Here is a 16,920-nt window from a genome sequence, read left to right on the forward strand (position 1 = left end):
AAAGATAGCATTAATTTTGATGATTTTAGCCTCAGGGACCATGAAATTCATAATTTTTATTCCCCTTCACTCATAGATGTTCTGTGCCAAAATTGGTTGGAAATGGTTCAGCAGTTCCAGAGAAGAAGCTGAAAATGTTCAAATATTAACGAACAACAACAGATGAAAACAGATAGCAATAGATCACCTGAGTGATCAGGTGACCTAAAAAGGAAAAACAAAGGAAAATGTGAATTGATATTACAAGCAAACTTGTATTAGATAAACTGATAAACTTTTGTGAGCTTTCAACTAATACTCTACAATCATGTTATACATCATACATATCAATTTTTCCAAAAGATAAGAGATAGTTTTGAATACTTTTTATGACATACACACAACCATGTTAGTTTGAAAATACCCAGTATAAATTTCAAGGTCAAGGTTCATTCACTCGCACTGACTGTTATTTGAAATTTCTTCATACAGATATTGTACCAGAGCATCAATTTCCTTTCTGTCTTTTTGGATGATTGCTTGAATTTTAAAAAGTGCTCCTGATGTGTCTTCCAAAAGTTTCATGGCCTCACCCTAAAAAGAGCAAAAGAAAAATTCAAGAAGACCAAAATTGTGTCCTCAAAATTTTGCCCAAATGTCACTTTAGTTATCGGGCCTCTTGTTTTTTACAAGCATGTATAGAATCAGGACTTGCCTTTGGGAAAGACAGTGGATTGAATCTGTCAGATGGGTACATGATGGCTCGATTGTCCCAGCTGATCCCTATTACTTTGTTTTTCAGTCTTTGATATACAGTTGCAAGGTATAGAGTAATCTTGCTGCGTTCCAACAAAATCTTCATATCTTCAGAGCTGGTGGAATCTAAGATATCCTGTTTAAGACACCATTATTTTCTCAAAAATATAGGGAGCTTCCAGAAAAATTGCATTGTTAAGAATGATTCTTTGGTTATAAAAATTCCTTTTTTGTTGTTGTTGTATAATTACAAGATGCTAGTATTTAGTATATTACAATGTTACAATGAAACATCATATAGCAAAGTCCTTGAGGCCTATAGATCAACTTCACTACATCCATTCATTATATCCATGTAACAGATTTGTATAACTTAAATAAAAGCAAATTCACAAATATGTTGCTTCTGATTACCAAACATACTCAAAATATTACATTAAAAAACAATCTTGGAGAACTAGAATGTCCCTTTTATAAAATTTCTATTATAAATGTTTTTAAAAAAAATTATATATTTAAATTTTAGGACCCTAAAAATGTGTTATGAAAGATGTTGATTTTTTGTTATTTCTATTTTTGACCTCTGAGGGACACAAAATTAACTTGTTATATCAGTAAATTTGTTAGACCAGGGTTCATCATAACTGAATATTTTATAGGAATTGTTAAGAATGTTGCTTGAAACCCAACAAACATCACTATCATCTGTAAATTTGCTATATCTATGTTTGTACAAAAGTTTTACTGTACTCTAAACCTGCAGATTGTAAAAGCAATATTTGACCAAGTGCTTGGTTGTGTACTAACCAGTACTGGAGAAAGCAATAGTAGGACTTTATGGCTGTGTATTCTGTAGGGGTAGGAAGCTGCCACAGGTAAAATTAGAGCTGCTTGTGACTCTCTCTCTCTCCCACAAACCTGCTTCAACGTAGTGTCATTGATAGACTTCACCTCCATAAAGTATCTACAATCACATGTGTTCAACTTCCGAATGACTGCCAATCTTATTAAAATTCAATCTTAATTGTTCCCTTTTTCAAAAGTATCTGACTTGTAAAAGAAAAGAAGAAATTAAATTTTAATTAGCATGTGTCAAGCTGAAATGAGTTTCCTTTTTTTAAAAAAACTGCTTTTTGATTGTCATTATTCAAGAGTTTTTGAAATCTTTTGAAATATTCTTGTATTGAAATTATCAAAACATAATGTAATACAAGAAATATTTTCCTAAAACTTTTGTTTTGTAAATTTGAGGTTAGGAAGGATAATTTAAGGTTAAAAAACTCTGACATTGTGGGAATGCTATCAGCAGGATGTATCCATATATAAAGTTGTATTCAAGAAAGCTACAAAGTGTTGACAAAAGTGAGTGGCAAAATACAAATGAAGAAAATAAATGGAGACCATATTGAAAGTCAATATCAAAAAATTTTGATATAGATTATTTGCCTTATCAATATGTATCCACTTATATGTATGATGTTGCTGAAAATACTCATGAAAACACTTTCTTAAAAACTGAGCTATTTTCAAACAAGAGATGATTGTGAAACACTTATTCCCCCCCCCCCCCCCCCCCCCCCCCAATAATTGGAATTTTTCTATGTTCAAGGGGCATAACTCTGTCAAAAATTGCTCAATCGTACCCAAAACATAACTTGACTTAGATATTTTTATGATAAATCTACCAAATTTCATTTCAGTATGTGCAACCTCTGCGAAGAAAATGAACAGAAACTACTGGTGGACTGACTGACTCACAGACAGCAGCAAAGCAATATGCCCTCCCTTCTTTGAAGGGGGACATAAAAATCAGAAAAAAATAAGGTCAATATCATAGGGAAAGGTTGAGGTTTGAAGCTTTTGGTGCTTTGAGCTTACTGAGAGGGTTTTGTTGTGTCCTTACTGTCGTAGATCAGAACACCGATTTGTGTGTCTTTAAACCTCCTCTGTATGGACTGGATCAGCTCTATAAGTACAGAATCTAAATCCTCCATACCATCTAATGTCTCCGGAACAACCAGGACAATATCTACTGGTGTGGCACTAGGGTCAGAGTTCACTGTAGAATTGTAAATGGAAAACAGTCCAACCATAGGGCTCTAATATTGATGGACATATAAATTAATAATGTACCAGTGTCATATAATATACATGTATTGAACCCCACAATATTTTGAACCTGGTTTGAAATATCACTCCAAGATATTGAACTCCCTGATATTGAACCTAGGGTTCAAAATATTATAGCCATATTTTGATCCCCTTACTAAGGAGAGGGGTGGGTGGGTGGGGGAGGGGTTCAAAATATTATGCTATGACATACTGCACCCCATTAGACTTACATGTAGTTAAGAGGAGGGGGTTCAAGATATTATGGTTGCAAAAGATTGACCACCTCTACATTTAATTTCTTTTCATTGGGAGTTGAGGTTGGGGGTTCAGGACAATATGGCTGTAAAGCTTTACCCTTATTTTTTTTTAAGGGGATGGGTGTCAAGATATAATGGCTGTGAAATATTGCCCCCCCCCCCAAAAAAAAGTAGGCTTTCATAGTTAGAAGTTCAAGACATGGTAGTGAAATATTGACCCCTCTACATCTGGGGGGGGGGGGGTAAGCATATTATGGATGCAATATATTGAACCCCCATTAGAATTCAAAAGTTGGGAAATAGTGATCATCCTAGAGATTTTTTTTAACAGGTGGAGGTTGGTTTGTGTGTTTAAGTTATTATGGCTGCAAAATATATAACTCCCTACAGGTTTATTATGCAAAAAACTCTAATATGGGGTTAAATAATATTTACAGCCATATCTTGAATCCCTCTCCTCTTAACTTTAAAACACTTATGGGGTTTCATTATTTCATGTCATAACATCTTGATCCCCTCTCCCCATTTCAATAAAATCAAAATGAAGAGGAGTCTATTTCCCAACCATACCTTGAACTTCTCCTCTTAACCATAAAAAATCAATAGTGATTCAGTAATTCAGAGCCATTATATCTTGAACCCCCTTCTCTTAACTATAAAAATTTAATAAGGGTTCAATATTTTTCAGCCTGAACTTGAATCCCCCTCCTCTTAACTATAAAACTCTAATGGGGATTCAATATTTCACAGTCACATTATCTTCCATCAACACCACCCTTTCTTACCGAAAAAAAGGTGTAAAGACGGTCAATATATCATGTCCATAATATCCTGAAATAACCCCCCCCCCCCCAAAAAAAAACCTCTTAAGGAGGGTCAATATTTCTCAATCATAATATCTTTAATCCCCTGGCCCTCGTTTAAGTAACAATAGTTTAATGGGTGTTGAATATTTTGAGCCTCCAACCCCTTCTAATTCACCCCCCCCCCTCTAAAAAAATGGTAATTGGGGGGAGTATGCTGTTGTAAAAAAATGAACCCAGGGTCAATATTTTATAACCATTATATTTTGAATCATTGGATCAATTTTTTTTTTTGGGGGGGGGGGGGGGGAGTATTGCAACCCAGGTTCAAAATATTATGCAATATATTGAATCCGTGTTCAATGTTTTTTGGGGGGTCAAAATATTACCCTATACCGACATGCATTCAATGACTGCCTAATTTCTGAAATCTTAGTTAATAAGAATTTTTGACAACTTGATTTCGGTGGTTAGTCAACAGATAACTTACAGGTGTGAATATATTGCTGAGTGACATTCTGCATTTTTTCTTCTTGATGACAGTACTTGGGTCCACCAAGAGCAAAAGCTGGGAGGAATTGACTGAGTTTCTGTAATATCACTCCCTCAGGATCTCTCCAGTCTGTTCCCTTCTGAGAGTCCGGATTTCCCAGCAGACCCAGTGTCTCATTTCTAAACTCAGGCGACAGCTCCACATGGCATTCATTTTGGAGAATATGGAAGGTTAGGTTAATGCCATGATTTGTTCCAATATTTATGGTGTGGTTGTTCGGTCTGGTTATCTGTATGTCTTTTTGAGCAGGTGGTAGCATCTTACTGGTGAAACAATACAAAATGTATACATGTATTTCCTGACCAGACTAAAGAGTGCATGTATCTTTTATTCTTAAACAATCTTTACTGAATTGAAAAATATTTAATAACTTTTTTATTTAACAGACAACTCTAGGACTGATGGATACTGAGTATGCAGATGTTGTCATCATCCTAAGACATTTAATAATGATCTTACTGGATTATTTTAAAATTGAATGTATAGAATACCTAATTATGATATAATTTTTATAAATAGTTTGCAGATGCTTGTATTAATCTCTGTCTTACACTGGAACATCACAATCTCCATGGAATAATCTCCCCTTGTTGTCCACAGTAACAAAACTGTCCACGGTAAACAGAGAAATTTCACTGATAGACATGATAACAGCAAACCTTCCACGGTGGAAATCAGCTGTTAACAGGTGTTTACATTCCAGTTTGTTCTCTGAAATGTAAAATTAGGCTCTTCTACTGACCTTATAAAATCATTAATAAATCATCTCATAAAATACAGAAACAAGTCAGGAAATACAATCTAGAGGCTCTTATACAAGATTCTGAATCCACACAAATGTCATGTCATAATGCTCATTTATTTAGCTAAATATGTGGACTGTTAAGGAGATTGTAGTAGTATAATTGGGAAGTACAAGTATAAATGTCTCAAATAGGAATGTTTTCTTAAGGAAAAAAGTATGGGTGCTCCATACAGGATACCCTCAGTTAAGTTTAATGAACTTTTTTTCATTTATGAATTAAAATATACATGTCTAAGTCATAATACTAATGTTTCAAATGGTAAAAACCTAAGAAATATCTATATGCATAACTTCTTGGAGTTTGTCTGCAAATCAAGATTACCGGTACAATTTATTGTATCTACAAATTACATTAAATATCAGGTATGTTAAAACAAAAAATCATCACAAACTACTGTATACAGGGAAAATTTCGCCCCGTTTTATTTTCGCCCCTTTCGCCCTACACACAAGTGGGCGAATTTAAAACAGGGCGAATTCAAAAATCACAGTATAATTTGTTAAACAGAATTGTGACTGGGCGAATTTAAAACGGGGCAAAATTGTTTGCAAGTATGAAAGGGCGAAAATAACACGGGGCGAAAATAACCCTGTATACAGTATTATAATTTACCACACTGTTTCAACAAAGGAGACTATAAATATAATAGTTCTATTTTATTTGCTTGGGAATAAATACTGATAATTCAAGTCTGTGAAACCTGTACAGTACCTGGAATTTCAAATGATTTTCTATCAAACGTTGTGATTTGTCTGAACCCTTTTATGATGGCTTTATGGTTTGAAGGCTGTGAAGGTTTCCTTCTCTTTAGTACAGATAAAACATTAGACAGGTACCTCTGACCAATTGTTTCCTTCCAATACTAATAATACAAATAATATGGTTATAACAACAGGAATAATAAAACTGGCATGTATCAAGAATTTACATGTATAATATAATTCCACAATCATACATTGACAAAAGGTTTTAAAATTTTCCTTCATCCAATATTTTAATTGGTTTCCATCAGACCAATGACCCACTGACCTGAAAAATACATAGGGTTCAACTACATGTACTAGTTTTGACTTACATGCTAAATCACTTTCATGCAATCTGATAGGTCTTGTCACAAGTAATGCACACGTGAAAAAATATCAAAGCCCCGTCTCTTCTGGAGAAAAAGTTATGACCAAAGTTAAAAGTATTGATAAGTAGGTAAAACTTCAAGGTCACGTGGTCAAAAAACAGTACATTTGGAAAGGTCTTGTCACAGGTAATGCACTTGTCAAATATGAACACCCTATCTTCTCTCATTCAAGTTATCACCAATGTTAAAATTTTTGAGAAGTAGGTCAATCATCCAGGTCAAGGTCTTGGGATCAAAAATCATAAAAATATTAAATTTTTGTCACAGGTAATGCACATGTCAAATATGAATGCTATATCTTCTCTCATTTAAAAGAAATCATGAAAGTTAACATTTTTCACAAGTAGGTCAAACTTCAAAGGCAAAGTCATGGGGTCAAAAATCATACTAAATTTGGAAAGTTCTTGTCATAGGTAATGTACATGTGAAATAGGACAGCCCTACCTTTTCTCATTCAAATGTTATGTTAAGGTTCATCGACACTCTGAATAAATTTCTATTATTCCTGTCTTTTTTTGTCCAATTTTGCCTCGAAAGCTATACTATAATTGTTTTTTATTTCATTTGTAAAACACATTTCTTTTGGAAAATCATTAGAGTTAAAGCAGCATTTTATATGAGTGAGCAGAGGGTTTATGAACCTTAAAGCTACTGTGACAGACAGACTGAAAGACAGACAGACAAAACAGATTTAATTTCCCCCTGCTTTTATGAAAGCGGGGACAAAAATACATTTCAACTCACTAGAAATGTTTTAATCTTGAAGGGGAATGGCTGTACCCAGACTAGTTTGCCCTCCTTTAAGATCTCAATGATCTTCCTCTTCAAGCTGTTTGTGATCCCTACCATAAGGCCAGGGGGGTTCTGGAGTGAATGTCCAGTTATCTTTAGCAATTCAGCAATGTACACATCCAAGTGCCAAATAAATGCTGATCCTTAATTAAAAATAGAAATCAGAAAAAAAAAAGTTTAATAATACTTCAGGATATTTACTAAGGTGATCAATTTTCTCTCAAGTTCATTACATAGAGATTCCTGTTGATAAATTTTGGTTCATTAACATACACATTTGTCCTGTGATATTCATTGATATATAATATTTTCTAAAGTACTTTACCTGTTTCATTCTTAGAAATCAGTTTAGACTTTATTGTACTTCTAATTGGCCTAGTAAGAGGTATAGTTTGCAGAAATGGCTCCAGATGATTCTTGTAAAAAGTATTCACTGTCTATATAAAAAGCAATCATTCTTAAATTGTAGTATGTTACTCAATTAGCAAGAACAATTATTTTTAAAGAATTCAATCGGAAAAGTCCTTAATTACCATGTTCAAAAAAGGAATTTCTTTTTCTGGGAATGTCTTTCTAAGATTAGTCATCATTGTTTTGCTTGCTGAAATGAAAGCCTGTCCCACAAAGTGTACAGATGACCTGATGGCCCTCAATTGATGGGGTAGAGTTGTTTTATCTGTGGGCCAGGACAGGTTGTTTGTGATCTGGGTAGACCCAGTCACTTCACTCACCAAAGTCAAGACATCGCTCACATTGGACTGTATAAAAAGCAAGGAAAAAATTTTTCAATGAAATCAAAGGTTTCAACAAGTATAAGTTTTTTAAGGTATGAATCCCAAGTGAAGACTGGTCCATTCTTTCATATAATGATTTATCACATCTGAAAGCTTATTAAGGCCAGAGTAAAAAGGAGACTTAAATATTTACATTTATACATGTACACTACTATATGGATTTAAATGAGAAATGTCAATTCATCATTTGATCTCACCACAAGTATATATCACCATAACACAATTTTCTGATGGCAAAGGCATTATATGATTTCTTTTTATTATATTAAAGAAAGTTCATTTACCTGAACTTCTGAAGTCAGTGTTACATTCATGAGTTTGGGCATAACAAACTGGACATTCATTACATAGTTTTTGTTCCCTTTGGAAAATTTACCCTGGATACCAAGTTGTCCATCCATTCGATAACCAAATTGCCAATCAATACCAAATGTCATATCCACAGGAATAAAAGAGATCTGCAAAACAAGAGGCCCAGGGGCCACATCGCTCACCTGAGCACTCTGGCTAGGAAAAAAATAACAAATAATGACAAATAATGGCTCTGTTCTTAAGAAGAAAATTTTGATTGATATATCCTTTGTATTCCTTTGTATGATCCCTTGTTATGGCCCCTCTATTCTCCAGGGGATCATGATTTGTACAAATTTGAATCTACATTACCTGATGATGCTTCCATTTAAATATGACTAATCATAGCTTTGCTGTTCTTGAGAAGAAGATTTTTAAAGATGTTACCTATATATTCCTATGTAAAACTTTGATCACCCATTGTGGCCCCACCCTACCCCTGGGGGTCATGATTTGAACAAACTTGAATCTACACTACCTGAGGATGCTTCCATATAAATATGACCAATCATGGCTTTGCCGTTATTGAGAAGAAGATTTTTAAAGATTTTTCCTATGTTTTCTTATGTAAAACTTTGATAGCCTTGTGGCCCCACCCTACCCCCTGGGGTCATGACTGGAACAAACTTGAATCTACACTAACTGAGGAGGCTTCCATATAAATATAACCCATCATGGCTTTGCTGTTCTTGAGAAGAAGATTTTTAAAGATTTTTCCTATGTATTCCTATGTAAAACTGATCCCCCATTGTGGCCCCACCCTACCCCTGGGGGTCATGATTTGAACAAACTTGAATCTACAATACCTGAGGATGCTTCCAGATAAGTTTCATATTTTCAAGCACAGTGGTTTTTGAGAAGAAGATTTTTAAATGATGCCATTAATTTTTCATGAATTCATAATTATCTCCCCTTGGAAGAAGGCGTGGCCTTTCATTTGAACGAACTTGATTCCCCTTAACCCAAGGATACTTTGTGGCAAGTTTGGTTGAAATTGGCCCAGTGGTTCTTGAGAAGAAGATGAAAATGTGAAAAGTTTATGACAATGACAACGACAGACAACGGACAAATTTCAATCAGAAAAGCTCACTTGAGCCTTTGGCTCAGGTGAGCTAATAATAATTGATTTAAACCTTATTCACACAATTTAATGTTGATCACACAAGAGTTGCCATTTTATTTAATGCTCCTTTATTTTAAACCATAGTTTGTTTGTATATATATGTATATACATGTATATTGTACTCCAAAAATCTCCTGCGTATCATACATTTCCACAAATGTTTCTTTCCTTGTAATCTCTGCATACTTATTACTACATGCTAAATTAATTGAATCTGTGATTAGATATTACCTAAGTTTCTGATAACCTTACTTTCAACATTTTCAGTGCTTACTTTACATTCAATGTCTCAACTCTGTTTCCTTTCCACAGTCACACCTTTACACACCTTGATTCTCCTCCTCTGCTTCCTTAGTTTCAACAGTCAAACCTTTACATACCTGAGTCTCCCCCTCTGCTTCCTTAATTTCCACAGTCACATCTTTACATACCTGAGTCTCCCCCTCTGCTTCCTTAGTTTCCACAGTCACACCTTTATAATACCTGAGTCTCCCCCTCTGCTTCCTAAGTTTCCACAGTCACACCTTTACATACCTGAGTCTCCCCTCTGCTTCCTTAGTTTCCACAGTCACACCTTTACACACCTAAGTCTCCCCTCTGCTTCCTTAGTTTCCACAGTCACACCTTTACATACCTGAGTCTCCCCCTCTGCTTCCTTAGTTTCCACAGTCACACCTTTATAATACCTGAGTCTCCCCTCTGCTTCCTTAGTTTCCACAGTCACACCTTTATAATACCCGAGTCTCCCCTCTGCTTCCTTAGTTTTCACAGTCACACTTTTATAATACCCAAGTCTCCCCTCTGCTTCCTTAGTTTTCACAGTCACACCTTTACATACCTGAGTCTCCCCTCTGCTTCCCTAGTTTCCACAGTCACACCTTTACATACCCAAGTCTCCCCTCTGCTTCCTTAGTTTTCATAGTTACACCTTTACATACCCGAGTCTCCCCTCTGTTTCCTTAGTTTCCACAGTCACAACTTTACATACCTGAGTCTCCCCTCTGTTTCCTTAGTTTCCACAGCCACACCTTTACATACCTGAGTCACCCCTCTGTTTCCTTAGTTTCCACAGTCACACCTTTACATACCTGAGTCTCCCCTCTGTTTCCTTAGTTTCCACAGTCACACCTTTACATACCTGAGTCACCCCTCTGCTTCCTTAGTTTCCACAGTCACACCTTTACATACCTGTCTCCCCTCTGTTTCATTAGTTTCCACAGTCACACCTTTACATACCTGTCTCCCCTCTGTTTCATTAGTTTCCACAGTCACACCTTCACATCATTAGTTATCCAGGTCCAATCAAGGGTGTACGGGGATTTACCTCGGGTGTTATTCCATACACTCTGAGGCCAAAGGCAGAAGTGTGTATGGAATACAACCGGGGTAAATCCCCATACACCCTTGGACCTGGATAACGAATTTATTTCCTTTGTACCCAAATAAATTCTTTGTAAACAAGTACAATCAACTGTGTTTCAAGCTATCAATTAGATTTACTACATCCTACAATGCACCGCTACATCATATTATTTGCTTTTTATCATAGTGAAACTATGCATTGTGACGTCTCGTTTTTTTACCCCCGGCTCAAGTCGGGTGTACAGAAATTTACACCCAACTTTGTAACCTATCAAAGCTTGTGTGACAAGCTACATAGGAAATAAACCCTAATACTCCTCCCTTTGCTTCATTAGTTTCCACAGTCACACCTTTGCATACCCTGATTCTCCCCTCTGCTTCATTTATTCTCAAAATCTTCTCTGCCTACCTCACATTCAACAACTTCAACTCTGCTCACTTTACTTTCAACTGTGCATACTCAGGTTTACTGGTTAATTCACATTCAACAGCTTCACCCCTGCTTACTTTACTATAAACAGTTCCTACTCTATCTAAGCCTCACCCCTGCTTACTTTACTTTAAACAGTTCCTACCATATCTAAGCCTCAACCCTGCTTACTTTACTATAAACAGTTCCTACTCTATCTAAGCCTCACCCCTGCTTACTTTACTATAAACAGTTCCTACCATATCTAAGCCTCAACCCTGCTTACTTTACTATAAACAGTTCCTACCATATCTAAGCCTCACCCCTGCTTATTTTACTAATAGAACAGTTCCTACCATATCTAAGCCTCACCCCTGCTTATTTTACTAATAGAACAGTTCCTACTCTATCTAAGCCTCGCCCCTGCTTATTTTACTATAAACAGTTCCTACCATATCTAAGCCTCAACCCTGCTTACTTTACTATAAACAGTTCCTACCATATCTAAGCCTCACCCCTGCTTATTTTACTAATAGAACAGTTCCTACCATATCTAAGCCTCACCCCTGCTTATTTTACTAATAGAACAGTTCCTACTCTATCTAAGCCTCACCCCTGTTAACTTTACTTTAAACAGTTCCTACTCTATCTAAGCCTCACCCCTGCTTACTTTACTATAAACAGTTCCTACCATATCTAAGCCTCACCCCTGCTTACTTTACTATAAACGGTTCCTACTGTACATAAGCTTCACCCCTGCTTACTTTACTATAAACAGTTCCTACCATATCTAAGCCTCACCCCTGCTTATTTTACTAATAGAACAGTTCCTACTCTATCTAAGCCTCACCCCTGCTTATTTTACTATAAACAGTTCCTACCATATCTAAGCCTCACCCCTGCTTACTTTACTATAAACGGTTCCTACTGTACATAAGCTTCACCCCTGCTTACTTTACTATAAACAGTTCCTACCATATCTAAGCCTCACCCCTGCTTACTTTACTTTAAACAGTTCCTACCATATCTAAGCCTCACCCCTGCTTACTTTACTTTAAACAGTTCCTACTCTATCTAAGCCTCACCCCTGCTTATTTTACTAATAGAACAGTTCCTACCATATCTAAGCCTCACCCCTGCTTATTTTACTAATAGAACAGTTCCTACCATATCTAAGCCCCACCCTTGCATATTTTACTAATAGAACAGTTCCTACCATATCTAAGCCTCACCCCTGCTTATTTTACTAATAGAACAGTTCCTACCATATCTAAGCCTCACCCCTGCTTACTTTACTATAAACAGTTCCTACTGTACATAAGCTTCACCCCTGTTTACTTTACTATAAACAGTTCCTACTCTACCTAAAGTCCCAGTTCTGCTTACCTTGCTTTGAATAGTTCCACTGTGATTGAGGAATGCTTCAGAATTATTTAATATGATTCTAATATTGTGTCTGGCTGTCCAATATGAGTTGGAGTATCCTAAGAGAATATCCACAATGTATTTCGGATAGCCACCAGTTTTATTAAGAATTATAGTATCTGTAATAAGTTGGAATCATTGATCATTAAGAAAAAAAATACCAATTATGATTAATGTATTTCAATACTGTGTATTACATGTATATATGTCCATTTATTGAAAGACAATTAAAATAAATGAAGGAGTCAAACAAACATGTTTTGGAAATTCTACTTACACACTAAATTGTCCTGATGGAACCAATACTCCCACAGGACAAGGAAAAAAAATGCTCACTTTAAAATAGCTTTAGAAAGAGCCCTGCCATTTTGTCAAACAATTATAATTCAAATTCCCATGGCCTGAATCATATGGAATGTACAAACAGTCTGAATGTTGTAACACCTCAAAAACAATGCTTGTGTTGAGAATGAAAATTCATCTACAGCCCAAGTCGCAAAATAAACAACTTCTCAGACCATGACTTTATACTATACCTCCTACAAAAAGTCTTATCTTTTAGAATTTTACATTACGGTCAAATTCAACTGTTAACCTCCAAAACATGCACCATTTATATAATGTTATGAACAAGAATGTTACACTTCAAACCCAATGACCTTGAACTTGTCCAAATGACTATGGTGTATTGTTGTTACACACCCTTTAGGTACAAGCATCCTTTGGGCTTAGCAAAATCTTCTCATGTTTTTTTTTCCACATCAAAGTTATAGCTATAGCAAGAATTCTATACTTCTACAACTGGTGAAATTGATCTTGATTTTCTCCAAATTACACTGGTTATGGTCAGGACATACCCTTTAGTCACAAGCACCCTTTGTCTCAGTTTAAGCTTCTACTGTTTTTATATTTTAAAGTTGTGGCTAAAACAATAATTTGATACATATGTACACTGTGATCTTTACCTTGTCCAAATGACCTTGGTAATTTTGACAAGTCCATCTGAATACCAGATGCTCAAGTTCAAATAATATTTATTAATTCTAAAGGTTTTTTTTAAATATTGAGTAGTTTCAAAGATCATTTTCAAACAATAGAAAAATGTCTACAGACAGATGGACATGGTGATTCCAATATATCCCCCCCAACAAAAAAAAAACTTTGTTTGTACGGGCATAACAAACATGGCATCACACCAAGATATGGAAGTTTTTTTTTATTTGTTTGTTTTGTATTTCTTTCTGTAAATAATTATTTAAACAATTGACACATGATGTCAATGGTTGCTAAAAATGACTATAAGTTGTCCAGAAAATGATACTTTACTATTGGTCTGATAGTCCAGGAACTTCCATGGAGTAACTTGGTGAGCTTTGAATTGCACTGTGACAGTCTTGTTTTTCTTCTTTTGTTCTTGTTGCTTCCATTCTTGTTGTTTCAGTAAGATCTTTTTGGACATGTTGAAATTCCAACTGGGTTGCACAGTATTTGTAATATTTAAGGATGAACTTAATTCACAATCCTTAAAATAAATTTGTTTGGCAAACAAGTTGATATCTGCAGTAACCGATGCATCTAAATCTTCTCTAGATACATCAAATTCCTTCTGTCTTCCATACAATAAACTTGAATTAAACCAATGCCTACAAATTTCAAAATTGTATCCTTCTTTCAACAGTTTAATAAGTATTCTTTGTGTTTGATAAATATTATCTATCTCAAAAATAAATTTAATATCAAATATCAGAGATGTCTCCAAGAAAGCCAGCACTGCTTAACAGTATAGTCAGACCTTGTTTTTCAAACTCAGTGGGGGTGTGAGAAAACTGAAATATCTGAGGATTCAAGATATTGGGGGTTGCCATAAAAAAAGTATCTGGGATTTTCAACTCACTTGACAAAAGCATGGTATTTGAGATATAGATGACTGACATACTGAAGTTCAACTGTAGTTACTGTATATAATTCTGTGCTAGGCATTGACCACACAACTCCCCCTCTCTCTGAGTAGAGAGACCTGACTTATGGACTTAAGGGTTGATCTCATCACATATCTATTATCGATAAATCCACCCACCAACATCCTGTTATCATTACATATGATTTTGACAATTTGAAGACTTGTATTCTTATGTAAAAGATATTTTTTACATATTTCTACATAAAAATCTGGATTCCTATGTGAACCCATCCTTGATCTGGGGCTCATATTTATGAACAATCTTCAATAAACCTTCGGCAAATAAACTTGACATTTTGTGGCCTTGAGTTCTTGACTGGATAATATTTTTATCATTCTGTAACAAAAAATAATAACAATAGGGTACTTTAGTGACTCAGACCTTTTAATTCCTTATACCGGTAGTTAAAATTATTTTGTGAGGGAAGGAGTGGGGGGAGATGTGAGAGGAAGGTGGGGGGAATAGGATGAGGGGGGAGTAGGAAGGGGAGAAAAAAGAAAGAAGTGGGATTGGAAAAAGGAGAAGAAGGAAAGAGGAGACTGAAAAATGAAAAAAGGAGAAAAAGAGGGGGAGAAAGGGAAAGGGAGAATGGCCACCATCTCCTCTACCTTCAAATCAGTTTATCAGTTCTTTTTCTGATTAAGAAGTCCTACCGGCTATTTAAAAAAGTGTTTCTGATCAGTTTTCCAATAGATCCTTTGCCAATCAAGTACTCAGAGCTGTCACAGGATGGGTACACAAAGATTAGTTTGTAGTCTAAGTTTGTTGCAGGACCCTGTTGTAAAAGTAGAGGAGTTCTTTTTGTTGTCAGATTTGCCCTCATTCTCCAGTTCTGTTTACTTAATATTCCAGACCATTCACATTCAGAGTATGCCCCCTTCTTTTCACCATCCTGTCTATTTGTGCTTGTCATTGACATTGACTTTAAATTCTGTAAAAATTAGCAAATTATTGAAGAGTATCAAAATTATTCTTTCATCATGGCTATAAAAATATCCTAAGAATTAAGTAAATTTACAAAAGCAATTTAAGGTTATTACTTTTTTACTTACATATACATGTATTTCAATTCAGTATTTGGACACTTACTTCATTTATAGCAAAAAATTATTACATGTAAAAGTAAATTTTTTAAAATAAGGAATTTCAATTTGAAATAAACAAGGTATGTTTACCTTGGATTTGTGTGGGTTTGTTGTATTGAACAGTTTATAGAACACATCTATATCAGCTCCTATATTCTGAGCCAAACTGATATGGCTTGAGACATTCACGCTGTATCTGTCTTTCTGTTCAAGCAGAATGTTAAACTGGTATCCTGATTTCTTATTCTCAGGTTTTTTTATCTTTGCATTTACCATTAAATTAACCTAAACATAAAATAAATCACTACAGTGATAAAACGTAAACATATTTATGTCATTCTTGGTGTCAGCAAAAAAAAAAATTATACTAGAATGATGCACATGTACCTGTTGCTGATGCTTTCCAAGGAATGAAACATCTGCTGAAATATCAACAAGTGTTTCATTGTTTTCTTCTCTGTACTCTATTTCAACATCTTGACCTGCATCATCAAAAAATGCATCTGGTTGACTGTAATGTTTTTTCAGTCTATGTAATATGAATACAATGACAAATAAATGACAGTTACATACTTAGAGATAATATAAATGTATCTCAATCTCTCAAAAAAAGCTCTCATATCATAAATATTTACATTATATATGTATTTTTCTTATAAAGTATGCTGAAAACTTTGGTATTCATAACACCAAAAACCAGACAGGGAAATTAAAAGGTAAAAGTAATGATTTTTATTTTGATGTCAACTTTGAACACTGTAAAAGTGCAGCGTCATTAATGAAAATCAAATTCACGCTCACCTTGAACAGAAATGGCTCAATTTAGCTATACAAGAGTGTAGTGTGTATCATATAATCAGGTATGATGTATTCAAGGATGCAATATTTTATCAATCTACTGTGTATTCATTAAATGTAAAACATAACACTGAATCGTAAATTTCGGACATTCATCATGACAAAAACAATGCTTTTGCTCGGGCAGCTTATTCAATTTGTCAGCACATGTTATGACACAAAGAAAGTCCAAAACTTATAATTCAATGCTTAAATGAACTAGTATTGCAAGGAAAAACAGATTCATGGACCAGAATGCTCACCTAATTCAAATTCTTCACAAATCTGACTTACATGAATTACATTGCAATCCAATCTAATTCATGTAAAAGTGCAAGGGCTATGATTTGAACAATTTGAATTTACATTTATAAGTATACATA

The 16,920-nt window shown here is 35.0% G+C and overlaps 1 protein-coding gene across 1 annotated transcript in view; it reads right to left on the reverse strand.

Moving 5' to 3' along the window:
• Positions 1-432: 432 nt before the first annotated feature.
• LOC133199321 (uncharacterized) overlaps positions 433-16,920 on the reverse strand; it is a 59,353-nt gene continuing 42,865 nt past the window's right edge. The window contains exons 25-40 of the mRNA XM_061335133.1: positions 16,088-16,182; positions 15,791-15,985; positions 15,269-15,546; positions 13,981-14,297; positions 12,616-12,773; positions 8,269-8,442; positions 7,724-7,948; positions 7,516-7,627; positions 7,143-7,333; positions 5,978-6,128; positions 5,012-5,171; positions 4,398-4,723; positions 2,614-2,794; positions 1,543-1,699; positions 695-871; positions 433-573 (exon numbers count right to left, since the gene is read on the reverse strand). Of these exons, the coding sequence (XP_061191117.1) occupies positions 433-573; positions 695-871; positions 1,543-1,699; positions 2,614-2,794; positions 4,398-4,723; positions 5,012-5,171; positions 5,978-6,128; positions 7,143-7,333; positions 7,516-7,627; positions 7,724-7,948; positions 8,269-8,442; positions 12,616-12,773; positions 13,981-14,297; positions 15,269-15,546; positions 15,791-15,985; positions 16,088-16,182 (3,038 nt within the window). The remainder of the gene's footprint in view (positions 574-694; positions 872-1,542; positions 1,700-2,613; positions 2,795-4,397; positions 4,724-5,011; positions 5,172-5,977; positions 6,129-7,142; positions 7,334-7,515; positions 7,628-7,723; positions 7,949-8,268; positions 8,443-12,615; positions 12,774-13,980; positions 14,298-15,268; positions 15,547-15,790; positions 15,986-16,087; positions 16,183-16,920) is intronic.

Source organism: Saccostrea echinata, unplaced genomic scaffold, assembly GCF_033153115.1.
Source record: "Saccostrea echinata isolate AGI-Se365-2 ecotype Australia unplaced genomic scaffold, CSIRO_AGI_Sech_v1 ptg000034l, whole genome shotgun sequence".
NCBI lineage: Eukaryota > Metazoa > Mollusca > Bivalvia > Ostreida > Ostreidae > Saccostrea > Saccostrea echinata.